This window comes from Archocentrus centrarchus, unplaced genomic scaffold, assembly GCF_007364275.1.
Source record: "Archocentrus centrarchus isolate MPI-CPG fArcCen1 unplaced genomic scaffold, fArcCen1 scaffold_52_ctg1, whole genome shotgun sequence".
Lineage (NCBI taxonomy): Eukaryota > Metazoa > Chordata > Actinopteri > Cichliformes > Cichlidae > Archocentrus > Archocentrus centrarchus.
Window position 1 is genome coordinate 734,173 of NW_022060274.1, and position 27,458 is coordinate 761,630.

Below are 27,458 nucleotides of genomic sequence, written 5' to 3' on the forward strand. Positions count from 1 at the left end.
CATAACTCATTTCAGTGTATTTCTTATATTAAATGTATAAAGTCGGCGTTTAATAGGTAAACTGGGAAGTCTCCATTAAAACCGTCGGGCTATTACACGGAGCTACATTGTTTGCCTGACAAACTAAATGCAGGGAATAAAACAACTTAACACTTTGGTACATTCAAGATGAGCAAATAATTTGTTGTGTTCCACTTTTTTAATACATATTCGCGTCACATGCAGTCCAGAAGTTGTGTTATAATAGAGTAGGGTATCTACGTGGTATATGTGTCCTACTAAAGAAGGTAATATTATTAACTATAACGCTAATAAACGGAAGTTACGGCGTTGAACGCGACATGGACATTGTTCCGGAAGATGTCAACGAGAGAAAGTGTGTTTCCGGAAGACGTGGCTGTTGCTGCAGTGGCAGCTGTCATCCAAATTATTCCGAGAAGCTTCAATAGAGTTTTTCTTCTGCTTCTTTCCCTTCCAACTAATATTCAAGATGATTTCACTAACGGACTCTCAGAGTAAGAGTGTTTTTGAGCGTATTTGTAGACTCCTTCTGTCTCAGTTAACCCTGCTCTGTTTGGCTAATTAGCACTGTCAGTACTGGGAAAGTTAGCTCATTTGTCTCATGGCATACAGTGGCACAAGCAGCCAGCAGCGTATCCCTTAATAATAGCCGCTGTGCCTCCTAGAAATCCCATATTTTCACTGTAACTTCTTATTACATTTCTCAAAAGCTCTGACAACGTTAGTAATCAGTGATCGACGGAGCTCCCGTTCTGATTTTAATGCAGACATTTCTGGCTTCCTTTCCATGTGTATTATTGGGGTGCTTCAGTGTGCTGTCATTTGAAATAATCCCATTAGAAGTATGACCATGTGCAGGATTACACTGTGATATGTAGACCGTAGCGTCGCTGCCACTGTGTCCTTTAGCTAGGTAAAAACAAGTTGGGTTGCTCTCGACGTAGAAAAATGCGGAGCATTGCATTATCTCTTCATTTCATCTTAAGAGTTAAGTATGTGCCATCTTCAGATGGATGCTGGTCATTTACCTTTTCCGTGGATTGTGTTTGTCCTGCAGAGATTGGAATGGGATTAACTGGCTTCGGGGTGTTTTTCCTCTTCTTCGGTATGATCCTGTTCTTTGACAAAGCACTTCTGGCTATTGGAAATGTGAGTAACCTATTTATGTTACCAGTGATGTTACGTTGAGCATTTAATCTAATAGTTCATCTTCTATGATGTTAGGTGCTAAGTATGCACGGATGCACTACCGTATTACATGTGACACAGAAAACTGTAATTTGTCAATATATTATCCAGCCATGTGAATGTTAGAAATGTTTGGATTCATTTATGCCTAATGGGATCAACATTAGCTCATTTTCTCAGGTTCTCCAGTCTTGAAGAGCTTTACTTTCTCAGCAACGCCACCTTTGCGTTATTTCAATTACACATTTAAGAAAAAACTATCATAAAGTCACTTAGTTGATTATTATTACCTTTATTTAACCCGGAAGCTCAAATCACTTTTACAAGAGAGATCTCACAAAGAAAGCAGCCATACAGATACAGCCACTTAAAATTGCCGCTACCAGCTGGCTGATAGCTGCTGGAAATGCCCCCTCCTCCCCTACCATGAACACATCCCTTTCCCTCAATTGCAGAGTGTCACCAAAAGATGGCACTTTATTCACAAAAACGTTTGGTTACTGGTGTAAACCTGGTTCTCTGAAAACTGAGTGCGGTATCTCACTATGAGAAACACCCTCTGGTTTGACCAATCATGGAAGCATATAGGCTTCCCTCTATGTGAGGGGGCCCAGGACACAAAGAGCTGGTTGCTCTTCCTTAACCCCTTAGTACTGTCTACATCACGTGTCAATCTCAAGGCCTGCAGGCCACATCCGGCCCGCCATATAATTATATACGGCCCGTGAGATGATTTCATATAGCTATTATTAATGGCCCATGGTTGAATAGCGCTCCCACCGCTTATACTACAAATCCCACAATGCACTGCAACAGATGCCATGCACACTAAGAATTGTGCACTAGCCCATTTTTTGTTGCTGATGACACATTGATCAGTGATCAGAGGATAAAAACATCGGTCAACACTTTTTACAGTAATATGCCAGCCTGACCGCTAAAAAAGGCCAAATGAAACGTGGAAAACAGATTTTCTAAACAGGCGAGGCAGAAGATCTGATCGCTGACATCGGAGGTAAGCCGTCTGTCACTTTTCCTCGCCTGCGATGTGTGGGGAAAAGAGTGAATTGGTGGGACAGATGCAGAGGGAGACCTGCACAGGTGACAGTGCTTCACTGCATCACACACTGCGCAGCAAAGTCCTGAAGACAGAATGCGTCATGAGCCCCGAAACACAGTGAACAGTGAACTTTATAAGAGGCAAAGGTTTAAATTATGGAGAGCCATTTCATTCAAAATGAAATAAATGAATAAATAAATACTGCTATTGATAAATTATTAATAAATATTCCATGAAATAAATAAATATCCCCATGAAATGAACCAAAATATTTTTAAAAGAAATTTTTATCTTATTTTATTTAAATTTATTTTAAGATTTATTTATTCACGATTTATTCATTTATTTATTTCATAATGGAGTTTTATTTTGTGACACTTTTATTTTGTAAAGCTATTTTACGTATTTCAGTGACTTTTTATTTATTTTTTTAACCATATTTTTCATTTTAAGCTCTTTTTATTTCATGTTCTTATATTCAAATGAGGGGGCGGAGTTTTATCTGTGGGGTGGCGCTGGTCAGGATTGGTGGAGTGCATCTGTTATTGTGCGGGATGACACACCAAACCGATCTGCAATTACTCGGGTTGACAGACCAGCCATGGCAAAGGTAGTGAGCATATCAACAGGAACATCCAGGAATGTGGCTGTCCTGCTCCCATGCTTGAAGTTTGGACGTCTTTAACAAGTATGCTATGCTTGATTTCTCTGAAGCAGTTCAAGACTTTGCCATCAATGTCTAAATCTAGAAGAGCACTTATTCACCCGAGTGTTTCGAGAAAGTTTCCAATACCAGCCAAAATAGTATCGGACGTTAATTCATTTTGCTCAGGTTCATTAGCAAACCTTTGCATTTCATCTCAGAGTTCTCCGATGTCCTCCATATTGCTCCAATGTTTCTCTTCTTGATTTTGGGATGCAAGGCAAAGGTCTGGTTTCAGCAGGATGATCAGCAATACTGTAGATTTTGCTTGCACTGCATTGTCAGTTCTACATTTCTAGTGAGTGTTTTAACAAAGTAAAAGGATCACTGTGGCCCTTTTTCCACCGTCGAGGTTCTGGTGCCGGTGCCAGCATTTGAACTGTTCAGCGTTTTTAACACCGCAAATCACTCAGTGCTCAGCCGAAAAATGGGTTCAACTCAGGCCCCACAAGCTGGTCTCAAACCAAGAACGTGTGAAAACAAGCGGCAGAAGGGCGTGACTCTGCCATCTCGACATAAAGTTTTCTACTGCTATTTCACTGCATGGTGTGTATTAGATGAGAAAAGCGATGCGATTTTCAAGGCTGAACTTGCTGCTTTGTATCAGTTCTTATCACAAATAAAAATACGCAAAGTGCATACTTGTCGTCGGCACCCTGGAGCTGTGACGTCAGCTCTGGATGGGTACGTTAGTGCGTCGTTGATACCTGTTAATGTTTGTACAGTAATGTTTCTGTTAGTTTACCTGTCAGAAACAAGCTGTCATGGATGATGTCTTCTAAGTGCCACCATTTCAGTTATGTTAGCTAATGATTGAAGGACAACAGAAGCAGCTACATCGGGTCCTATTTTTTTCTCGCATTAATATCAGCTTCATTCTGAATAGTAAACCTCTGTATGATCTGCATCATCTGTAAACTTTTCAGGTGTTTTGGATGGAAAAATCTTTTTGATTTAATTTGAAGCCTTATTTGCATATTTTGGACCTCATTTGCACATTATATTTTCATTTAAAAATAAAAATTGCATTCACTTTAATATGCATTGTTTATTTGGTATTTATTCTGATGGTCACATTAATGTTAAAATTGATTAGTTTCAAACTCGTATTTTTATTGGTCATTATTTTAATTGTGATAAGAGACAAGGTGATGTTACCAGGTGGGCAGGCATGAACAGGTGAGTTAAGATTGAAATAATTGCTGACTAATCAATAAAAAAAAACTGACAGATTATTCAGCTACCAAAATAATCTTTAATTGCAGCCCTGATGTTCACCTCTTGGCAGTGCTGTTACCAGTGAACATGCTTGTAAAAAGGATCATGTTTTTTCTTTGTCTGTAATGTTGCACAGTGTTAAAAAATGTTCTGGCTTTTTTTTCTCAGCCCTGGAACTTAAATATTTTTCTGATGCTCCAGAGAAAATATATGTATATGTAAATATACAGACTGGTTAATGACTAGTTGACTGCTTTTGGTTTGTAGCAGCTCTACTTGCTGCACAATGGTCATTTAAACCCAATAAAATTAAACTGAATGTATTTCCTTTTATTCATACTTTAATTCATATGATGCTGATTACAGAATTAGATACTTGATCTTGTGTCCCTCCAGTTTCGTACCATTCTCTCATATTTTCGGCTCACTTTTTCACTGTAGATCCTCTTTGTTGCTGGACTCGCCTTCGTCATTGGGCTAGAGAGGACCTTCCGCTTCTTTTTTCAGAAGCACAAGATGAAGGCCACCAGTTTCTTCCTGGGAGGAGTGTTTGTGGTGTTGATTGGCTGGCCCATTATTGGGGTTGTGCTGGAGATCTATGGTTTTTTCCTATTGTTCAGGTAAGATGAATGAAAAAAGGCAGGTGACTGACTTGTTTCCAAAGATCCCATGAAGCAGTGAAATCTGAGCTACAGTAAACTTGTTCTTTACATGAAAGCTATGATGGTCATATGTATGTTGGAAGGGGCACAATTTGAGAGTTGATTGATTGAAAATTAGTTTTGGGGGCTGAATCTTCCAAAGTCCTATATTAAATATAATGCCCCGGGGAGCAGAAATCCAAGCAGAGAAACCCAGACCTCCCTCTCCCCAGCCACATCCCCAGTTTAGCACCAAGGCATTCCCGGGCAAGCTGAGAGATATAATCTCTTCAGCATGTCCTGGGTCTACCCCGGGCCTCCTCCCAGTAGGACATTCCTGGAACACCTCACCCAAGAGGCAGCAAGAAGGCATCCTAGTCAGATGCCACTTCAACTGGCTCCTTTCGATGTGGAGAAGCAGCAGCTCTACTCTGAGCCCCTCTCAAATGACTGCACTCATCACCCTACGTGTAAGGGAGAGGCCAACCCTTCGGGTGAAGCTCATTTTGATTGCTTGTATCCACGATCTCGTTTTTTCAATCACTACCCAAAGCTCATGACCATAGGTGAGGGTAGGGGTGTAGATCGACTGGTGAATTGTCAGCTTTGCTTTTATCTCTTCACCTTCTTGAAGGTAGGAACCACCACCCCAGTTAGCCAGTCTAGTGGCATGACCCCAGATCGCCTCACAATGTTGCAGAGGTGAGTCATCAAAAATAGCCGTATAAGATCCAGATCGTTCAGGAACTCAGGGTGAATCTCATCCACCCCAGGGTCCTGCCGCCAAGGAGTTGTTTAACTACGTTATTGTCCTCACCCCTAGTGATGGGTGAGTTGTCCACCACGTCCAAAGAGTCTGCTTCCTCTACAGAAGGCACGTCAGTGGATTAAGCCGGTACTCAAAGTATTCCTTCATCTGCCTCCTTTGGGACTTTCTTACCCTAATCTTTATACAATTGCATCTGCATATACATGCAGGGCTTTCGAATTGTTTTGGAGTAGCAGGGGGGCATGCCAAAGTAGCACACGCCTTATGACCGAGACCGAAGCCATGACAGCAGCAGACGATATGAATAGTCACATGGCAGTCGTGAACCAATCAAATGGCTCAGATTGAAAGAACGTAAATATTGCCACGTGTGTCCACATGGCGCTGGAAATGGAGACGGCGGACGGTGCAAAAAAATTTTTTTTTGGAAAATTAAAAAGTAGACTGCGCAGAGTGGTGGAGTAGGTGGGAAGTGATGAGACAGTGGCTGGGTTCTAAGATTGTCCCCAACCTGCCATACTAGGTTAAGCACAAAAGAACTTTGAAAAGACAACTGGTATGGAACCAGTCTAATCAGGCAGCACTGTCGCCTCATAGTCAGAAGATTCCGGGTTCAAACTCCACTTGGGGCCTTTGTCTGTGTTTGCATGTTCTCCCCGTGCCTGCATGGGTTTCCTCCCGTACTCTGGCTTACTCTCACAGTCCAAAGTTGTAAATAATGCTAAGTTAACTGGTGATTTTAAATTGAACATAGATGTGAAGTAGCTAAAGTACTTAAAGTGTATACATTTAATTTATGAATGAAGTTTCTTGTCTGATCTTGGAAGCTAAGCAATGTCGGGTCTGGTAAGTACTTGGATGGGAGACCACCAGGGAATACCAGGTCCTGTAAGCTTTATGGAGTTCCACGTGATTCTGTGCTAGGACCAGTTTTATTTAAATTATACATGCTTCCCTTAGGCAGTATTATTAGAAAGCACGGGATACGTTTCCATTTGTTATGCAGATGATACTTAGCTTTATCTGTTCATGAAGCCAGATGATATCAATTAGTTAAACTGCAGGAATGTCTTAAAGACATTAAGGCCTGGATGACCTCTAATTTCCTGCTTCTAAATTCAGATCAAACTGAAGTTCTTGTACTCGGCCCCACAAATCTTAGAAACATGGTGTCAAACCAGATACTTACTCTGGATGGCATTACTTTGGCCTCCAGTAACACCGTGAGAAGTCATTTTTGACCAGGATTTGTCCTTCAGTGCACGTATTAAACAAATATGTAGGACCGCTTTTTGCATTTGTGCAATAATTTTTCAAAAATTAGAAACATTCTTTCTCAGACTGATGCTGAAATGCTAATTCACGCATTTGCTACTTCTAGGCTGGACTATTGTAATTCATTATCAGGCTGTCCTAAAAGCTCCCTGAAAAGCCTTCAGCTGATCCAAAATGCTGCAGCTAGAGTACTGACAGGGACTAGAAAGAGAGAGGATATAAAAGAGAAGGATAGGGGAAAGGGAGAGCCACAAAGCCCAGCCAGCAAGACCCATATACTCCCATCCATCCCCCAGCCGCACTGCCCCCAACATTCACACCACCCCCATCCTGCCCACAGATGCAAAAACATACTCCCCACACCACCACCATGACACCCCACCACCACAGCAAGGATAGTCCCACCAGGCCAACACCTGAGAGCCACAGGGGACCAGACCCCATCAATACCTGGGAGAGAAGAAAGACAGCAGTGGGGAGAACCTATACCCCATACCCTTTCCCCCTTTTTTTTTCCTAGGATAATTAAGAGTAGAATGGGGCCTCTTTTCCACCGATGGGGTTCCGATGCTGGTGCCAGTATTTGAACCATTTAGCGGTTTTTCCACCGTGAATGCACTCTGTGCTCAGCTGAAAATTGGGTTCAACTCAGGCCCTGCAAGGTAGTTGGTCTCAAACCAAGAACACGTGACGAAAGCGGCAGAAGGGCATGACTCTGCCATCTCAACGTAGAGTTTTCTACCACTATTTCACTGCATGGTGTGTATTACATGAGAAAAGCAATGCGATTCTCACAGCTTTGAATTAGGTTGGGCCCTAAGGCCCCATTTACACAACAACGTTTCCAGTGTCGTGCGTTTTGGCCTCCCGTTTACACAGAGACGTTTCAGAAACGATCTGCGTTTACACGGAGACGATGAAAACACTGTAGTTCCCATTGCCAGGCCACAAGTTGGCGGTGTGTTTTTTTTTGCAAAGCTTGTTTACACGACATGCAGATGCGAGGTGGGGCTCGGTGGGATCCGCTGCAAAGATTTGTTCATTCTTTACAAAAGGGTCAATGTGAGAAGCTTTGCGTGGACTGACGATAAGGTTGGATTGCTACAACACACACCACTAAATTATAAAACTGCAAAAACACAGGAAAATATTGACTGGGAATCGTGCCATTCGAAGTACGCAGATATTTAAGTTGAAGTTTAAGTTAGGTTCAAAAGCCTGAGCAGCACAAGAAGCACTCATGATTCCGCCATTGCGATTGTTGTTCTTTTAGCACATGTGCGCAAAACTGTGGCGGTCGCAACCATAGTGCACATGTACGAGTGCCCCCATTTCCAAAAAGCATCGTATTCGTGCGTTTACACGAAGACGGAGACCGGAGCGTTTCTGAAACGCTCCACTCTGGACCCCGTTTCCAAAACGTATCGTTTTCACACTGTTCTCGTGTAAACGGAAGGCTGAAACGCATCAAAACGACGGCGTTTTCATTTTGAAACGGTGTCGTGTAAACGGGGCCTAAGGCTGAACTTGCTGCTTTGTATCAGTTCATATCACAGATAAAAGGACACAAAGTGCGTACTTGTCGTCTTGCTCTAATCTCTGTCTGTGTTTCCCTCTGTGCTGCACACAGATGCTGCAGTAGTTTGGTTTGGACCGTAAAATGTGCTCTCAGCACAAGAAAGAGGAGTGTGTTCTCCCACGTTTGTGCACTTCGGCTTCTGTGTCCAGACGAGGACCCGCCCTCACTCATACGTAAAGGAGCAGTTCACAAAACGCCGTGGAAACGCGGACCCGTTCTTAAGCGTTTTGCTGGTTCGGTGAAACCAGCACTGGCACCTCAGCAGTGGAAACGTAGCATGTGTGGCAGAGCCTTGGAACTAGTTCCCAGTTTGGATTTGTGAGACAGATCCCACTCAGCATTTAATCATTAGTTATTTTTAATTTTTGACTCTCTTCCAGTGTGTCTTTTGTGCTTTCTGCCCCTTTTGGCAAGGTGTTTTCAAAAATATACTTGGTGGGTGATATGATATACGATCTGTCAGTTGCACATTATCACAGGCCAATTTCAACCTATCCGATTGTTGAACCAGAAGGTGTAGATAGTGCTGAAGAGGAAAACCAGCCTGAGGTTATTTTAAAGCGAGGAAGTTAGTGTTAATAACTCTGTAGTCAGAGAAACAGAAAACACTGTACATGCTTCAATTCTTTGTTTTCATTATTTGTCTTTGTCTTCTCCCCTCTGTCTTACTCTTCTCACTGTAATCATATGCAGAGGCTTCTTTCCAGTCGTTGTAGGCTTTATCAGAAGAATACCAGTCCTGGGCTCCATCCTAAACCTGCCCTTTATCAGTGCAGTGAGTATTACCCGACACTACAACTAACATGCAGCTTTTCTGTGTTTTAACACAGCATGGCTCTTTTTGTTGTTCAACACCTCAAGCACAACTAGACTGTCCCAAATAAATGCCAAGCTGTCAGGATTATTTAATTGGAGGTTTGACAGGCATGCTATCTCAGTATACACAGCTAGGGTTGAAGCAGTTTGGAGAATTAAATGCCAAGTATATCAGTGGTTTAAATACTTACATTAAAACATACAGTATGAGATGCTTTATGGCTAATAAAAATACTCCTACTATACTGCTGTGTGGAAAACTTGGTTTGAGGTGAGCGTCTCTTTTTTTTCCCTTTTTTTTCTTTTTTTAAGCCTTCGTAAGGCTCCAAGGACAATCAGCAGTCGTGGTCAGTCACTGCCGATTTTCCCTTGCATGTTAACTTATCTAACACGCTTTACAATATTCAGATTGCCAGCCTCATCATTCCTGAGCTGGAGTTGGGAATTCCTTTTGGGTTTTGTTTCATTTTGTTTTTCTTTTATAGCACACACCACAGGTAAATTTGGTGACTGATTAAACTTGTGACAGGTTCTTCATCCATTCATTCATCCATCCTTCCGACTTCTTTTACTAATCCAGTTGTTGTGAGGCTGGAGCCTCTCTCAGCTGTCACGGGGCAACAGGTGGGATGCACTCTGGACAGGTCACCAGTCTGTTGCAGGGTTAGCACAGAGAGACAGACAACCATTCTCACTTATAATCACACCTATGGCCAATTTAGACTCACCAATTAAGCTAATATGCTTGTCTTTGGGTTGTGGTAGGAACCTAGATTACCCAGAGAGAACCCCCTAAAACCCCACATAGAAAGGCCCCAGTGGGTTTGAATCCAGGCCCGTTTTGCCTTGAGGCAACAGTGCTAATCACCGCACCACCAAGCAAACCTGGCAAAACGTACATTTTATACACTGCAAAAAAAAAAAAAGAAAAAAGTAAAGGTAAAATCCTGTTCACTGCATCTACAAAGATGCCCTGAAAATCTTTTAACAAGCTAAACAGTAATATACTATATATAAGATAATCTGTCACAATATCCCACTAACCTGTTAGCTAACCCAACAAAATCGTATAGATATGGTATATTTGCATAGAGTTTCTTCTTTCTTAATAGTAGCATATTCCATGTTTAGCGCATGGAACTCTGGGGACAGTGATGGGTTCTGGCAGGCCAAGCAGAGCACAAACTTGGCTTTGGGAGGAGTTTGGTGAGACCATGGAATAAGACTTTTGGTTGTCCTCAAAGTGATTTTGGCAAACCTGCAACTCAGGAGGGGGAAGCAATGTTCTAATCTGAGTCTTGGAATCATTGTGGGTGAGATTAATGAGACAGTTAAACAACTCTTTGGTGTTGTTTGTGCTGGATGAGCTTCACCTTGAGTTTCTCAGGGCTCTTTTGTGGAGCTGTTTTGGTTGGCATGCCTCTGCAACATCGAATGGAGGTCTGTGGTGTTACCTCTAGATTGGAAGACTGGGGTGATGGCTCCTCTTTCAGAAAGAGGACTGGAAGGTCCAATTATAGAGGGATCACACTCCTCTTTATCCTCTTTGAGGATATTTGAGGGTGTGTGTGTAAGTTTGCTATCATCTACACACATTTTATTTAATTTAGAGAGTGCATTCAACCACATCGCTCAGGGTGTCCTGCAGAGAGGTGCTTCAGAAGTATGGGGTATCTGCCCATAGAGACCTTGATTGGCATTGCCAACAATAAGTGGGACTTGTTCCCAGTGGGAGTTGGACTCAGGGTCAGGGCTGCCCTTTGTCACAGAGTCTAGAAGAAGAAGAAGAAGAAGAAACAGCCTTTATTGTCCCACAGAGGGGAAATTTGGGTGTAACAGCAGCCGCAGTTATTATAAATATAAATAAAGATATAATAATTCACACTATTAAGAAAAGAATATATATAAAATCAACAAACAATATTAACCTTAATACTACTAATAATAACACTAACACTATATACAATGTACATGATGTGCCTGTGTGTTGAACCTTAACAGGCCGGACTATTTACAGTATATTATATATTATCCTACATTGTGTAGGTTATTGTGGTTTTTGTTGGGAGCAGTGATGATTATAAAGTCTTACAGCTGCTGGGAGGAAGGATCTGCGGTAACGCTCCTTTGTGCATTTAGGATGCAGCAGTCTGTCACTGAAGGAGCTCTCCAGCTCAGCAACAGTTTCATGCATGGGGTGGGAGACTTTGTCCATCAGTGATGTTATTTTGGTCAGAGTCCTTCTGTCTCCCACCACCTGCACTGAGTCGAGAGGACATCCTAGGACAGAGCTGGCTTTCCTGATGAGCTTGTCTATCCTCTTCCTCTCAGCTGTAGACAAGCTGCTGCTCCAACATACTGCTGCATAGAAGATGGCTGATGCCACCACAGAGTCATAGAAGGTCTTCAGGAGTGTCCCCTGCACTCCAAAAGACCTCAGCCTTCTCAGCAGGTAGAGTCTGCTCTGACCCTTCCTGTAGAGCGCATCAGTGTTATGAGTCCAGTCCAGTTTATTGTTTAGGTGAACACCCAGGTACTTATAAGAGTCCACTATCTCAATGTCCACTCCCTGGATGTTCACCGGTGTCCGTGTGCTGGGTCTGCGCCTGCGGAAATCCACCACCAGCTCCTTGGTTTTAGCGGCGTTGATCAGGAGGTGGTTCCGCTGGCACCAGTCCACAAAGTCCTGAGTCCACTGTCTGTACTCTGAGTCATCCTCACCTGTGATGAGGCCAACTATGGCAGAGTCGTCAGAGAACTTCTGCAGATGGCAGCGTGGGGAGTTGATGGAGAAGTCTGCAGTGTAGAGGGTGAAGAGGAACGGTGCCAGCACAGTTCCCTGTGGGGCCCCCGTACTGCAGACCAGCCTGTCAGAGACACAGCCCTGTGTCCTCACGTACTGTGGGCGGTCAGTGAGGTAGTCCAGTATCCACTCGGAGATGTGGTGGTCCACTCCTGACAGTTCCAGCTTGTCTCTCAGAAGTCCTGGCTGGATGGTGTTAAAAGCACTGGAGAAATCAAAGAACATGATCCTCACAGTGCTTCCAGGCTTCTCCAGGTGGGTCAGAGCTCGGTGCAGGAGGTAGATGATGGCGTCATCCACCCCGATGCCAGGCCGGTAGGCGAACTGCAGCGGGTCCAACGAAGACGACACCATGAGGCGTAGATGGTTGAGGACCAGCCTCTCGAGGGTCTTCATTAGATGCGATGTCAGGGCTACCGGCCTGTAGCTGCTAAGATCCTTTGGATGTTTGGTCTTTGGTACCGGTACCACACAGGAGGTCTTCCACAGTTGTGGTACTTTCCCCAGCTTCAAGCTCAGGTTGAACATGTATCCCATGATGCCACACAGCTGATCTGCGCAGCACCTCAGGAGCCTGGAGCTGATGCCGTCTGGACCAGCAGCCTTTCGCACCTTGATCTTACGTAGCTCCTTCCTCACATGATGAGTTGAGAGGGACAAGATGGAGGTGGGGGATGGGGGTTGTGAGATGGAGTCCTCAGAAGTGAAGGGGGTGGGTGATGGCTGAGAGCTGAGAGGTGTGAGGTCCCAAGAAGAAGAAAGGTTGGCAGTCATTAAAGATGGTGGGGCTGACAGCAGGGGGGACTGGGCTGGGGGAGGGGTGGGTGGCTGGTCAAACCTGTTAAAGAACTGGTTCAGGTTGTTAACCCACTCTAAGTCTCCCACAACCCTAGGGCTTGGTTTGTGGCCTGAAATTGAGTTCAAACTCCTCCAAACCCCACTGATGTTGCTCTGCTGTAGCTGGTCCTCCATCTTCTTCCTGTAGATGTTTTTTCCATCCCTGATTTTCCTTCTCAGATCCTTCTGCACGGCTCTCAGCTCCTCCTTATTTCCTGATCTAAAGGCTCTCTTCTTCTCCTTCAGGAGAGCCTTTATTTCAGAGTTGATCCAGGGTTTGTTGTTTGAAAAACACCGTACCCTCCTGGTGGGCACAGTGTTTTCCACGCAGAAATTGATGTAATCAGTGATGCAGTCCGTGATGCTGTCGATGTCCTCCCCATGAGGGGCACAAAGCTCTTCCCACACAGTGGAGCTAAAGCAGTCTCTCAGAGCTTCTTCAGTCTCCTCAGACCATTTCTTTACTGTGTGTGTCACAACTGGTTCTCTGTGTACCAAGGGTTTGTACACAGGCTGGAGATGAACCAGGTTGTGATCTGAGCCCCCCAGGGGAGGCAGGGGAGGCTATTCACAACTTTTAGATACAGAATTTCTAGGCATGATCCTGAGACCACCGCTGTGGATGATGTTCTGTTGGCTTTATCAGGTGGTGGCCTCCAGCTTGCTGTGGGGTAGTTTGCAGCCAGGTGTGAAGTGGCAGGAAATGAGAATTGGGAACTCCAAGGCTGAGTGATGGTTCTCGGTCAGAAGAGGGTGGAGTGCCCCCTCTGGGTCAGGGATGAATCGCTACCCCAGGTGGAGGAATTTAAGTATCTTGCAATCTTATTTATTAAAGAGGGGAGAGAAGAAAGGGAGTTTAAAACTTGGATTGGTGCACATCACTGCCAACACTATACTGATCTGTTGGGTGAAAGAGCTGAGCATGAAAGTGAAAGCATTATTTTATCAGTTGATCTACATTCCCACCTTTACCTATGGCCACAATCTCTGGATAGTAACTGAAAAGTGAAACTGTGACTCCAAGCAAGAAGTGAGCTTCCTTTATTGGGTGGTTGGGCTCAGCCTTAGAGCTAGGGTGAGGAGCTCAGCCATTTGGAAGAGGTTCACAGTACAGATGACATCTCTGCTAGCTTGGGAACATGATGGATGGATGGGTAGATAGATGTGTCAACTTCTCTATGCAGTCTATTCTTGTACCTCTAAAATTGCAGTTGGTGTTTGCAGTCATTACTACCAATGTAGTGAGCTATAAATTATTTGCTGAGCAATCATTGTCATTTTATCACCAGGGTTGTAAAAATGACCGGAAATTTTAGGACTGCTTGTCCTTGTCACCTGTGGTGTGTCCCTTTAACTCATGCATGTTTAAATATTAAATAAGAATAATGGAAAACACTGCAGTCCAGCCATGTGTGATCCTGCAAACATTGTTCTGTTGAAAACTCCTACATTTGTCTGTGTCACATGTTTTTCACAAGTGCTGAATGTCAACAAGATGTCACTTAACATGGTTTCTTTCTTTTCTTTCAGTATGTGGACAAAGTGGGCGAGAGCAACACCATGGTATAACAGTGACTTTTTGTACCCAGATAAAGTTGCTTGAGTACAGATTTTATAACCCATCAGTCTCCCACGGCGCTGAGGTAAAGCATCTGAAGATAGATCAGATTCAGATTTCCCCATTGATGCAGACAAAGACTGTTTTCTGTCTGTAATTTCACTGCTCAGCATTACCAACAACAATGCCTTGCACCAACAGTTTGTTACTGGTGCTACTAAGGTCACTACAATAAATACCAATCACTTCACCATTGACTACATCTTGCATTAAAGTGGAGGATAGAAGACTCCCTCACGGCCTGACTTTGTCTCCTCGATGTTCAGAATCTGTGGAACTACCAGAAAAAACTGCCTCCCCCCTACAAGGATGAGAAGTGGGCCAACATCCTGCCATGTTTTTCATGTTTCTGTGCCTGTGCTTTAACTTCATTTGCACAAAAGCTTTTAAACCCACCATTTTGGTTCTTCAGTTATTCTGTGACACATGATTTGTTTTTTGTTAGTTTCTGTCTTCCAGCTATTTGAATACAGAGTATGCCTGCTGTAATATTTCCTTTCTGATTTCTGTTCAGCGTTGGCTAGAAGTGCTTCAGTATAAATTATTTTTTAAATATGATTGCTTGACGTCATGTGTTGTGACAGACTGATCATACTTGCCGGGATAGGTACAATTGTTGAGTGTTTCAATCATCATTAAGTTATAAAAACAGTGTACAGTTTATGCAAAGCTTCTTGTTTTAAAATATACTGCTCAAAGAAAAATGATGGGATACATCAGATCTTGATGAATGAAATATCCAAGTTGGAAATCTTTGCTGACATATATTGTGTAATTATTATACAACAGCAACAAAATATAACAATTATTTTATGGTCAGTGAAAACCAGAATGATCTACCTTTGAGGGCTGGATCTAAAATCACACCAAAGTTGACCACCTACACCGACCTGTTGTGTGGGCCCTGAGAGATGAGATGGTACTATGGTACTATATAATGCATTAGACTTGTATAGTGCTTTTCAAGGTACTCAAAGACACTGTAAAATTTCATGCAGTATTCATTCACAGCTACTACTGTAGCCACAGCTGCTCTGGGGCAGTCTGACAGAAGCATGCCAATTTGTGCCAACAGCCACCACCAAACACCAACCCCACAACCACACTCACACTTAGGTTAAGTGTCTTGCCCAGGGACACAATGACAGCATCAGACGGGGACTCGAACCAACAACCCTCCGGTTGCGAGGTGAGCACCTACCCACTGCTCCACTGCCACCTGCTATAAACAAAGATGCAGACCAAAGGGGACTGTAATTATCTAAACCTTCTGCTTGGAACTTCATTGCAAAACGGGTCAGGTAAAGTTACTGTGTCACATATGTATGTGTATGCATGCATGTATGTGGCACAGCTATATGTAGTAATTTAAGAGTGTTGAATAGTTTGCAGTAAATATGTGAGAGAATCTAAATGAAGTTCTGGGGATTTTTTTTCCTTCTGTCCACAGGTAGTTTTTTTTTTTCTTAATTGGACTTTGGGCTTATTGTTTGCAGGACTGATATTTCTAATTAGGTAAAGCCCTTTTTTCTATCTCAGTGTTCATCTCTGCAGTAGGTTGTGAAATTCCTTTGCCTACTTCAGGTGCGGCAGTTTGGGATTTTTGAATCCACTGCTCATATTTTTGGCAGCGTTGCCTCAGTGACAGTGTAACACTTGAAAACAGTAACACTTGAATCTCTTCCAACATTATTAGGCCTCATTCAATTCATTAATATGTGTGTAGAAATGTTCTTATTCAAAATAAGTACACAAAATTATTGTCATGCTTATGAAATGTGAGTTCCAATCAAGTTTGTTCTTACCTCCGTGTGTGTGTGTGTGTGTGTGTGTGTGTGTGTGTGTGTGTGTGTGTGTGTGTGTGTGTGTGTGTTAGTGATTCAGAATCATTCAATATCAACAACCTGTGCCTGCAGTCTGTATACTGCTACACTCTCATTTATCAAGATGAGAGTGAAGGAGGTGAATCTTAGGTGACATTCTGCAACCCATGTTTGAATGATACGAGCATGTCGTCAACTAGTACTTCATAGTTTGTGGTTGGCCAAGAAATTCTGCACCACCTGAACAAATGATTCCCGTGCTCTTAGTTCAAGGGTCTGAGCTTAGAGGGAAGGTCTTTGTCTCTAATAAGCTCGTGGACTTGGGGTCCATCAAAGATCCCAGCTTTAAGCTTCGCATCACTGTGGACCGCCCCAGAAACACGATTCATCACTGGATGTAGCAGTAAAACTTTGTTTTTATCTACTGACAGATCAAAGCAGTCACTGTAAGAAACTGCAAATTTCTGGCATTGTTGATCCTCAATGTTGGCAGTTAAACTTTAGTTGATTGAATTTTAATGACCGGATTTGGATTCAGCACCATAAAATCACCCAAATTATTGATAAATTCTACTCAATTTCACAATTAGAAAATCTTAGCACACTCTACATTTGCATGAGAAGCACCAGTGCAGCAATACATTAGCTAAATATTGACATGTGCATAACTCAAGAACCTGAAGAAGCAAACACCAATTAGCTAGAAGAACAGGAAGGCCAGGCTGGAATTTACCAAGAAGTTCAGAGACAAGGCTCAGAAACTGGGACAATGTTTTATGGACTGATGAGACAAAGATGAACCTTTACCAATGTGATGGAAAGGCTAAAGTTTGGAGAAAGAAAGGATCTGCTCATGATCCCAAACATACAAGCTCATCTGTGGAGATGATGTTATGGCTTGGGCTGCATGGCTTCTTCTGGGACAGGCTCATTAATCTTCAGTGATGATATCACCATGATGGCAGCAGTACAATGAACTCAGAGGTCTACAGAAACATTTTATCTGTCAATTTAAAGAAAGATGCAACCAGACTGATTCATCATGCAGTAAGATAATGACCCAAAATACACCAACACTACAAAGAAGTTCATCAGGGAAGGTTTTAGACTAGCTGATCTCCAGGCTTAAATCCTGTAGAGCATTTTAGGCACTAAAGAGGAGACTGAGACTTTTGCTCAAAAGGTAAATGTGTGCGTTCAGACCAAAGGTGCTATCTTCTGTACTGTGTATCAGATCCAGATATAAATACCTGGAAATAAAAGCTGTTATGTTGATCTTTTGTCTCATATTCATCTTTTACTGTCAAACCCAAATGTTTTCAGACTACAGCAGAAATAAAGCGATTCACCTTACTGTTCCAGTACTTTTGGAGGGGAGTGTGTGTCCTGTTAACATGATATTAGCTCCTGTTTCAAAACAACCCTTGGATACATTATAGTATTCACTTTAAAGGGTTCCTGTTGAAAAGTTGTCTGCTTGTTGAGATCAAGTTGTTTACATGTTCAGCTCCTTCATTTAAAGCATCCTTTAGTAGAAAGACACAGTTTCTCCTCCAGCTAACACCTCCACAAAAAGCTGTGGGAACAATCCTCAAAAGAAATCAATTCACACTTGTTCTCTGGGGTCATCTGACTGTTGGGGTTTTCTCTCTATTATTGTTGGGTTGTTATCTTAGAGGCAACTATTGTTGTGATTTGGTGTTATATGAATAAAATTGAATGGAATTACATTTAAAGAGTAGGTCAGAAGAAAGCAGGAGGAGAGAAGTGATAGAAACATCTACCATCTGCTGGTTTTTTTGGAAGCCAAGTGTTACGTTTGGGTTGAGGGCAATACTGAAAGATTTGGAAATCAACAGCAATAATGTGCGCCTTCATCATAGATTCATAAACATGAGCTATTTGGCCGTGAACACTAATAACAACACTTGTACTGTGAATTCAGCTTATATATACCAGTCTCTCTCTAAACAGGGATCACTTAATATTTCTTTATATTAAGCCTCAGACTGATAAATTATTGAAAATACTAAATGTGTTGTAGGCACAAGCGTGGCATAAAAATTGGGTTCTGTCAAATTTCTTACTGCAGATATCTTTGCTGTACAATCTCATATCAGAAAATCCTGATTAGTTTTATTGTGTTAGTTCTATTCTGTACCAGTATAACTGTGTGCTGCTCTGTACTAATTGACAGTATAACTGATACATCGTGGATGTTGTAGGTTAATGCCACTGTGATCACAAAAGTACAAAATTACCTCAATGTTTTGTCCGGAAACTTAAGACCAAACATATTTTCAATGAAACTCTTTTTAATAAAACATCACATTTCATGGTTGGAGAATTCATATTTTACAGCTGTTAATTTCCGTCACACAGAACAAATCAAAGAGGACATTGTCTGGCAATATTACAAACAACATTAGAAATATTCTCTCTTCCACACCGGCAGCTCCTGGAAGTACACCTCGTCTTGGTTTTCATCAGCTAGAATAGAGAGGGAGGGTAAACGATATGATGGAATTAGAATCACTTGGGTGAAAGGAGAGCAAAAGACATCTTTCATTGGAACTTCCTTAAGAGCTTTTTACTCCTCCTGGAGCTCTTTGTCCTGTACCATCAAAACCTCGAATTCAAAGGCAAAGCAGTTATACTCATGAACAGTGTTTGAATAACTTTCATTTGTTTCTCACTTCTTAGATTCAGACATCAATACTATTTAGTTAGGTTTAGGAACAGATAATGGAACAGATAATTTTCAATGAAACTCTTTTTATTAAAACATCACACTTCATGGTTAAAGGATAAGTGTGGTAAAGGGGATTTAGCCCCTTTACCACACTTATCACATGTTAAATAGCTATTACTTTATTATTTGTATGGTGACAAGTCCCCTCAGAGGATGGTTGTGAAAGTTATGCTTACTTTCAAGCTCAAAGCCAGTGAAAATGTTGGCTGATTTAATAGTTTATTTGCACCATATTTCGAAGAACTGGAACTCGTTCAAGAACAAGGAGGGGGTCAGTGAGTGGAAGACCCCAGTGCTACTTCCACCCAAGATATTAAAAGGGGCAGTTTATCTCAAAATCTGTTTGTTAGTATATTTGGCAGTAGTTCAGTAGTTATCTATGCAGTCTGTCTAGGTGTGAGTTTTGGAACTATCAGCTGTAGCAATATCTACTTTCTCTTGAAAACAGTTGAACCACATGACAGATGTGGCTAAGATGGTGCCTTCTGATACTCAAAGCACCAAAGACATACATTTGAAAACCTGTCATAAGTACCTCTGTTCAATATCATGACCCAGTTACTCAAAAAAAATAAATAAATCAAACCTAGCTGTGGGAACATTTAACCCTGCAACCAGCTATCATGTGGAACATAGCTCATCCTGTCCAGGTTCTGCTCTCACCTCCCTCTCTGGCCTGCTGCAGGAAGTTGAGCAGAACAGTAGCTGCCTGGTCCACACTCAGCTTCTCTGTGTTCTGACTGCGGGTCTCTGACAATCAAGAAAACACCACACACAGGGCCAAAGGTGACTGCAGTTCAAGGACTGCTGTGGAAACCACAGACTGTATATAAAGATAGAAACAGATTTTTTTTAAAGAATTATAGTTAACCGCCTGAGGTCTAAGTCACTCTCAGTGATGACCCTCACCCTATGCAATCACAATATGTTTTTGTTTTTTTTTCTCCCAAGTCTCAGCAGTCAGGGAACAAAGAAAATGATCATTTTAACTGACACACATCAAAAACTAGATTTTTTTTCTTTCGAGAGTCCATTTTGCCTTCAGGGTAGGATCAGGGTTAGGGCTATCCCCAGTGATGACTTAGACTTAGACCTAGGTTTAAATAAATAAAGTGGATTAATTGTTGCATAGAGTACTTATTGTACCAAGGTGCAGAGTGTCATAGACATCTCCTTCTTTTCGGTCCTCTGAAATGAACCTTCTGCCCTCTGAAAAATATTTTTTAAAAGGCACACCATTCTTTTCACAGTTTATTTCATATACATTTTACAGTGACACCCATTTACTGTCATCCTCCTCTTATCATATCACAGATTCATGGCATGCTGACAGATAACTTTGAATCAAAATTAGCATCAGGAATAAAATCACACTATTACTAAAATATTGCACTCTTCAGTATTGAACACTTTCAGTTTCCATTATAGGTTTGTCAGTAGCTAAATACATACGGGTGCCCTTGAGATACAGCATAGCCTGCGGGGTCCAGTTTCTCCGCTGGAACGAGCCCTTTACGGAAGAAACAAAGAAAAATGTTGTCAATATTTTTCTGACATCAGCGCACTGTCAGATAATGAGGAATTTTATTTAGTTATTGTGTAAAAACAGCTCCATATAGAAAAATAAACCAGCTGCACCTTTGGTGTGCTCCATGACTGCGAGATAAATGTTGCCAACAATAAAAGGGTGAGTACATAAGCTGTTGTGATGGTCCTCAAACCCTGACGGCAAAAAAGAAAGAACCAATTTATAATCTCATCAGCATCCTGACTCAGCTGGATATGGATGTAATTAGTGTTTTGCTGTTAGGATTTATGCATTGAGATTTATTTGACAATAGCTTTAATAATTAGGTTTCAGAGTTAGTGAACTAAGTGCAAAATAATGTACAAGAATATATCTGTAAATACAAAGAGAAAAGTGAACTTTTAGCACTTGCCATGTATAAATTTATTTTAATGTTGCTAATTTATTTTTTAGAAAGTTTTTATACAGTATAATGAAGATAATATTTTCCTAATTGCTAGTCTATATCACCTTTTTTAGGTTGCAAAAAATCTGGATACTCAAACTTGAAAAAAAGAGAAATTCCCTCCTCAGATTCCATCTACCTAAATACTGCAAACTTTTTATGCCTTGTACCTACCTTCATCGTATCAGAATTCCTGTGTGCCTGGTGTCCTGTAGAGACGATGAGACAAAATCAGGTTCAGAGTAGCTGCTGGCTTTGTTTCCTCTCCCTCTACTTATATCCTCTGTGAACCCTCTGCGCTCCGCACTGCCATGAGTCTGCCAGCAATAGGTCATGCCAGTTTGATGGAAAGTGGGCGGTTAGGGGAACGAATGAGCTGGACCACCAATCAATCCAGGTCCTTTCACCAGCAGCCGAAGTCTACTCTAAATACCTGTGAATAAAATCAGCTACTTTAAGTAATTCCAGCTCCCCAGGCAGGGTGTTATTTATTTATTTATTTTTTAAATTAGTGGTTGGAGCTGCAGGCCATTAATATGAAATGTGGATCACACTGGGTGATGATAACAACAGCAATATTCCCAGCAATATTAATATGTTTGCACCTTGCTCACTGGAGCAGAATACAGAGAAATTGGAGTTATAGTTCATGAATCAAGAGGCAACACATTAAACCACTAATTAAACCAATCCAAATTTATTTATAAAACATATTTAAAACAACAAAGTTTTTTTTTTTTTTAAAACAACAAAGTTGCCCAAGTGCTCCACATGAAACAGAGGGTTACACAAGAAAGCTAACGGCATTCAGTTCAATTCAATTCAATTCAACTTTATTCATATAGCACCAAATTACAACAAACAGTCTCCTCAAGGCGCTTTGTATTGTGGATAAAGACCCTACAATAATACAGAGAAAACCCAACAGTCAAAACGACCCCCTGTGAGCAGCACTTGGTGACAGTGGGAAGGAAAAACTCCCTTTAACAGGAAGAAACCTCCAGCAGAACCAGGCTCAGGGAGGGGCAGTCATCTGCTGAGAGGGGAGAGAGACAGAGATTAATAATAACTAATGATTAAATGCAGAGTGGAGTATAAACACAGTGAAAAGAGGTGAATGAAAAGAAACACTCAGTGCATCATGGGAACCCCCAGCAGCCATGGTCGTAGCATAACTAAGAGAGGGTTCAGGGTCACCTGATCCAGCCCTAACTATCAGCTTGATCATAAAGGAAAGTTTTAAGCCTAATCTTAAAAATAGAGAGGGTGTCTGTCTCCTGAATCCAAACTGGGAGCTGGTTCCACAGTTCCCAATGCAGATGTCTCACTAGCGGATGAACTCAACCACCTCTTTGTCCACTTCGTGTCATCCAGACCAGCCACATGCCTGGTGCCTTGCCAATCACGCATCACTTTCCAGGAACACCAGGTGAGGTGCACATTGAAGGCTGCAAACCCACGGAAAGCTGCTGGACCAGATGAGTTCCTGGGCAAAGTACTCCGTGCCTGTGCAGATCAGGTGACAGGAGTACTGACCAGGATACTCAACACATCCTTGATACTGGCTGAAGTCTAAAGGTAGCCACCATTATCCCGTTACCAAAGAAAATAGCCATAAAAGACCTTAACGACTACAGACCAGCCAAGGTGGAAAGTAACAAAGTACAAATACTTCATGACTGTACTTAGTAGATTTTTCAGCTATCTGTACTTTATTTAAGTATTTATTTTTCAGACAACTTTTTACTTTTACTCCGTACATTTTTACCCGAATATCAGTACTTTCTACCCCTCACGTTTTCAAAACAGGTTCATTATGTTAGGTTTAAGACATTTGAATTCAAATCAATTCAATTTTAAATTGAATTAAATTGAATTAGAGCCAAATCACAAACAGTCACCTCAAGGCATCTGAGGGAAGTTTTTATTTCTGGTCACTGCATGCCTTCAAATATCAAGCCAATATGAGACTTAAAAAAAGGAACCATAACACACAAAAGCAAATCCAACTGGAGTAACCTCCATCATCAGGGCTTATCGCATAAATGAAATGATCAAAGAGACATGGTAAGTAGACTGGTTCTTATATAAAACGCTTTATACAACATGCCTCATTCACCCATTCACACACATTCATACAATCACGTCTGTGTTTTCTATCTAACATTCACACACATTCATTCCCCAGGCAAAACCATATAATTTATGCATAATTTATAGCAGTGTACTCAGGGGTTACAGTGGGCTGGACCAAGTGCAGACGTCGGTAAGTTGTGGTTGAGGTATTTTAGCATCTATCTAGTGCTACAGAAGAGAAGCATAAATGGAGTAACGTGTTTGTGAAAGGTAATTTCAAATGCAATGTTTCTATCAGCTCAACAAATATCAGCAAACACACAAACTATTTATGTGCAGTTTGTCACTGTCATGGTAAAAATCTGCAATATGAATTATACAACATTGGTCACCCAGTCCAGGGGAAGGATTCAGCTTCACCACAGAACCCCTCCTGCAGCCTGTCATCTCTGCACTGCTGTTTCCTCTTCTCAGATGCTCCTCTTCATCACAGTGTGCATATATTGACAGTGTTCCAGTTAGTTCCTTGTCAGGTCATTATCATCTGTCTCCTGTGTGTGTGTGTGTGTGTGTGTGTGTGTGTGTGTGTGGTAGTGAGATGAAGCTTCATGAAGCTTTGAAGCTTTCCATTTAATTGGTGAACCCATGGGTCAAAGCTTTATGGTGTTTCATCTGCTCTACTGCGTCATCAAGTGGACAGTGGAGTGATTATAATCACAAAGTGGCTTTGGTGCATGAAGCCTTGAACAGAATGAATCAATGAATGATGTTTGTGATGGCAATAAATAAATCCTGAACTTATTAATATGGTGTCTGTCTTTATGATACAATGGTGGGGTCAAGAAGGAAAGCAGAAACAAATTGGGGAGAGGGTTGTGATGTGAATGTGATTGTGTTACTGGGTTCATAACTGTCCTCATGTCACTAAGTACATTTTATTTATTCATTTTTATTTAGAAATAACAGCTTTGCCACAGTGCTGGGCTTCAGGCAGTTTCTTTTGTTTGAGATGAGTTCACCTGCTTTAGAAAATACCCTTTCACAATGCACAGATGAAACTGGGGTAATAATTTGTTACTATGCGCATATGTTATTAGGAGAGATCAGCTCAAAATGTTCCCAGACAGGGGAAAATCTCCTCTTTCTGGCTGATTCCATCACCAAAAATGAAACAGCTGAAATAAATTGCAAACCAACATGCAATAGTTCTAATACCAGAAAATGTGAGGGGGGATCCATTGTGTTTTGCTGCCCATTTATATTTTGAATTGCATGCCAAACCCGCAAATTGTTTCCTGAATCAGTCACATGGTACGGCTTGCAAGGCTTCCAACGTCATCACATATGTCATCAAGGCAAACCTCGATACGCGCTTCACAAAAATCTCCCTTGAGTACTCGATACACAGTTCTAAGCCTTGACACAAAAGGACACATCACTATTAGTGTGTAGTCCTCATCTTGCCAAGTTTACTCCATGTTCTGGATTATTGCCTTGTTTTCCGGGAAGGATTGTGCCCTTCTGTATTTTGGTTTGGACTATAATAAAGTGCTTGGATTCATTCACTGAATTCACCTTTTATACAAACAGTATGCTGTCAGTGTAGGGGATGGAAATCAGCCAAGATAGCTTGTGAAATACTGGGTTACATCTTGTTAAATTCACTTCATCCACCAAGAGCAGTAAACCTCAGAGCAGCAGCAGCAGCACATGTTAGCTGATCACAGCGTGCACACAAAAATCTACTGGAGCTCACAACAGAAATTATTGTTTCTTTTCTCAACGCTAAGCCACTGTAACCGATCTTAGAGTTCCCCCACCTCCCGAACCCCACTTTAACCACTGACTGTACTAATATTTATGTTTAGACAGAGTCACACTCTACAGTGTAGGTAACAGGTTCAAGCTGAGTACATTCATTACAATTTAGTTTGGAATAATGTTTGTATTCTCATTTTATACCATTTTAATATAACAGGTTCAGTTAGCTTTAGCTGGTGGAAACATCCTTCAAATAGCTACTTTTACAACAGAGACGAGGGGGTAAGGGCATTATGGAGCCAGGACCTAGCTCCCAGCCTAAAGTTTGCTGATAGTGATTGACGTGCGCCAGCGGTCGTGGTACACTAGCTCCTAGTTCCCACAAATCACAGAGAGAGGGGAGGGGCAAGAGCATCTGTTACACATCGTCCCGGAGAGATATGATTACCGGTCTCAAGGCTGAGGGAGCCGAATTCCTGATAATTCAGATGATTTGGAACAGACTGCCTTGATATTTTCTCGACAGCCTTCAGTTCTGTGGGACGCTCTCAGTAAATCCAATAGTCCATTGGATTTACTGCTCGGTTACTGTCCTCGCTGTGCAGACCAGTACCTTATCTCCAGATCGAATCCCTTTCACCTGCAAACACGTTCTCAGCTGGACTACACATCCAGCTTGCGGCTCAGGTCCAACAGGTACTGAGTCTGTACGGTTCTGCATAGCCCATCCGTTTGGTTAGGCAGTCTTGCCAGGGGCCAAACTGCTGCCCAGATTCTCTTAATTTCCCAGTAAATCAGGTATCCTCCAAGCACAGACAGAAGAGATCCCGTTACCAAAAAGCTGAATATGTATACATCTTCCACATAGTCAACCGACAGTGCTGAAAAACCCACAGGTCTCCACATGCTCCATGACTCAACTACGTATCCGACTGGGTCTGTTCCACTGGGACAAGCAGGCTCCCCTTTTCCCCAATCTCATAGTGGAGAAAATACGATCAGTGGTGTTGGTGTTGAGGGCCCAGTTTGCCAGATCAATGTTGATTCTTGATTCTTATTCAGTTGATGTGTAAGAGAGGCACTTAACGAAAGCAGCAAAGCAGGGAAGAAGGGGAGGGCAGAAGACAGAGAAAGATGCGACCGTCTCCATCGAGAGCAGGAAGAGAAGTTAAATCAGTACTTCAACTTTTACCAGAGTATTTTTGATACAAATATCTGTACTTCTACTTGACCTTTTAGCATTGGGCGATCACCGCAGATACACCTGTTAACAAGCCCTTACTGTTTGTGAACAGCTGGTTAACAGTTAGTGTATCACCACTGAGATGTCTGATCAAACACATTTTGAATTACCATAGTTATATGACCATTTGGCCAATCGGAAAAATTAAAATGGTTTCTGAGAACAATGAAAAAATCTGAGAAATCGCGCTTGCCCAACAGGGTTATTACAGAAGTTCACAGGCCTTGTATGCCCTGCTGACCAGCCCCAGCCTCCATAGTTGAGACTGCTGCTCAGAGCTGTGGCTGCAAGGTAGTTGGTGCCTGTTGGTGGTAACCCCTGAACCAGATGGTGGTCACTGAAGGTGAAGGGAGCCATAAAGTTGAAGAAGAAGTCTTATCGGGCTTGGTTAACCTGTGAAAAACGCAGCTTGGGCAGTGGTTGAAGCAAAAACTTGGGTGTGGGAGGAGTTCATGAGGCTATGGAAAAAGACTTACGGATGGCATCAAAGCGATTCTGGCAAACCGTCAGGTGACTCAGGAGGGGAAAGTGGTGCTCCACTCACATGTTTTATAATGCAGGTGGAGTGCTGCTGACTTCACCTGAGGCTATAGTCCAGCAGTGGAAGGAATACTTCGAAGACCGCATGAATCCCACTGACACACCTTCTGTAGTGGAAGCAGAGTCGCACATCACCAGGGGTGAGGTCACTGAGGTAGTTAAACAACTCCTTGGTGACAGGGCCCCTGGGGTGGATGAGATTCGCCCTGAGTTCCTGAAGGCTCTGAATGTTGTAGGGCTGTCTTGGCTGACATGCCTCTGCAACACTGTGAGGAAATCTGGGGCAGTGCAACTGGATTGGCAGACTGAGGTGGTAGTCCCCATCTTTAAGAAGGGAGACTGGAGGGTGTGTTCCAACTTTTGGGGGATCACACTCCATAGCCTCCCCAGTAAGGTCTATGCCAGAGTGCTGGAAAGGACGGTTCGCCCATTAGTCGCCCATGTTCCAAGAGGAACAATGCTGATTTCATCCTGGTCGTGGAACGCTGGACCAGCTCTTTATCCTCTCAAGGATATTCGAGTGTGTGTGTGTGAGAATTTGCCGAACCAGTCTACATGTGCTTTGTGGACTTGAAGAAGGCATTTGACCGCGTCCCTCAGGGCATCCTGTGGGAGGTCCTGCGGGACTACGGGGTGTCTGGCCCGTTGTTGCGGGCCATTCAGTCTCTGTACAACCGCAGTGAGAGCTTGGTCCGTATAGCCCGTAATAAGTCGGATTTGTTTCCTGTGGATGTTGGACTTTGTCAGGGCTGCCCTTTGTCA

The 27,458-nt window shown here is 42.4% G+C and overlaps 2 protein-coding genes across 2 annotated transcripts; one reads left to right on the forward strand and one right to left on the reverse strand.

Annotated features, from left to right (window-relative positions):
- Nucleotides 1–173: 173 nt before the first annotated feature.
- golt1ba (golgi transport 1Ba) lies at nucleotides 174–15,859 on the forward strand. Its single transcript, XM_030725301.1, has 5 exons — nucleotides 174–515; nucleotides 1,079–1,170; nucleotides 4,632–4,810; nucleotides 9,148–9,229; nucleotides 14,441–15,859. Exons 1-5 carry the CDS (start codon nucleotides 491–493, stop codon nucleotides 14,477–14,479), a joined length of 417 nt encoding a protein of 138 aa, XP_030581161.1. The 5' UTR covers nucleotides 174–490; the 3' UTR covers nucleotides 14,480–15,859.
- Nucleotides 15,860–18,776: 2,917 nt separating this feature from the next.
- spx (spexin hormone) lies at nucleotides 18,777–21,305 on the reverse strand. Its single transcript, XM_030725317.1, has 6 exons — nucleotides 21,251–21,305; nucleotides 20,742–20,825; nucleotides 20,556–20,613; nucleotides 20,250–20,312; nucleotides 19,767–19,853; nucleotides 18,777–18,841 (listed from the first exon to the last, which is right to left on the reverse strand). Exons 1-6 carry the CDS (start codon nucleotides 21,254–21,256, stop codon nucleotides 18,777–18,779), a joined length of 363 nt encoding a protein of 120 aa, XP_030581177.1. The 5' UTR covers nucleotides 21,257–21,305.
- Nucleotides 21,306–27,458: the final 6,153 nt, after the last annotated feature.

Bases quoted from the DNA above. Each gene is read 5' to 3' on its own strand.
- golt1ba (XM_030725301.1), top strand. From the start codon at position 491: ATGATTTCACTAACGGACTCTCAGA. The intron at 1,171-4,631 runs GTGAGTAACCTA...TTTTCACTGTAG, and splicing joins CACTTCTGGCTATTGGAAAT to ATCCTCTTTGTTGCTGGACT. The intron at 9,230-14,440 runs GTGAGTATTACC...CTTTTCTTTCAG, and splicing joins ACCTGCCCTTTATCAGTGCA to TATGTGGACAAAGTGGGCGA.
- spx (XM_030725317.1), bottom strand. The intron at 20,313-20,555 runs GTATGTATTTAG...AATATTTTTCAG, and splicing joins GCTGTATCTCAAGGGCACCC to AGGGCAGAAGGTTCATTTCA. The intron at 18,842-19,766 runs GTGAGAGCAGAA...TCTCTATTCTAG, and splicing joins GCAGCAGGCCAGAGAGGGAG to CTGATGAAAACCAAGACGAG.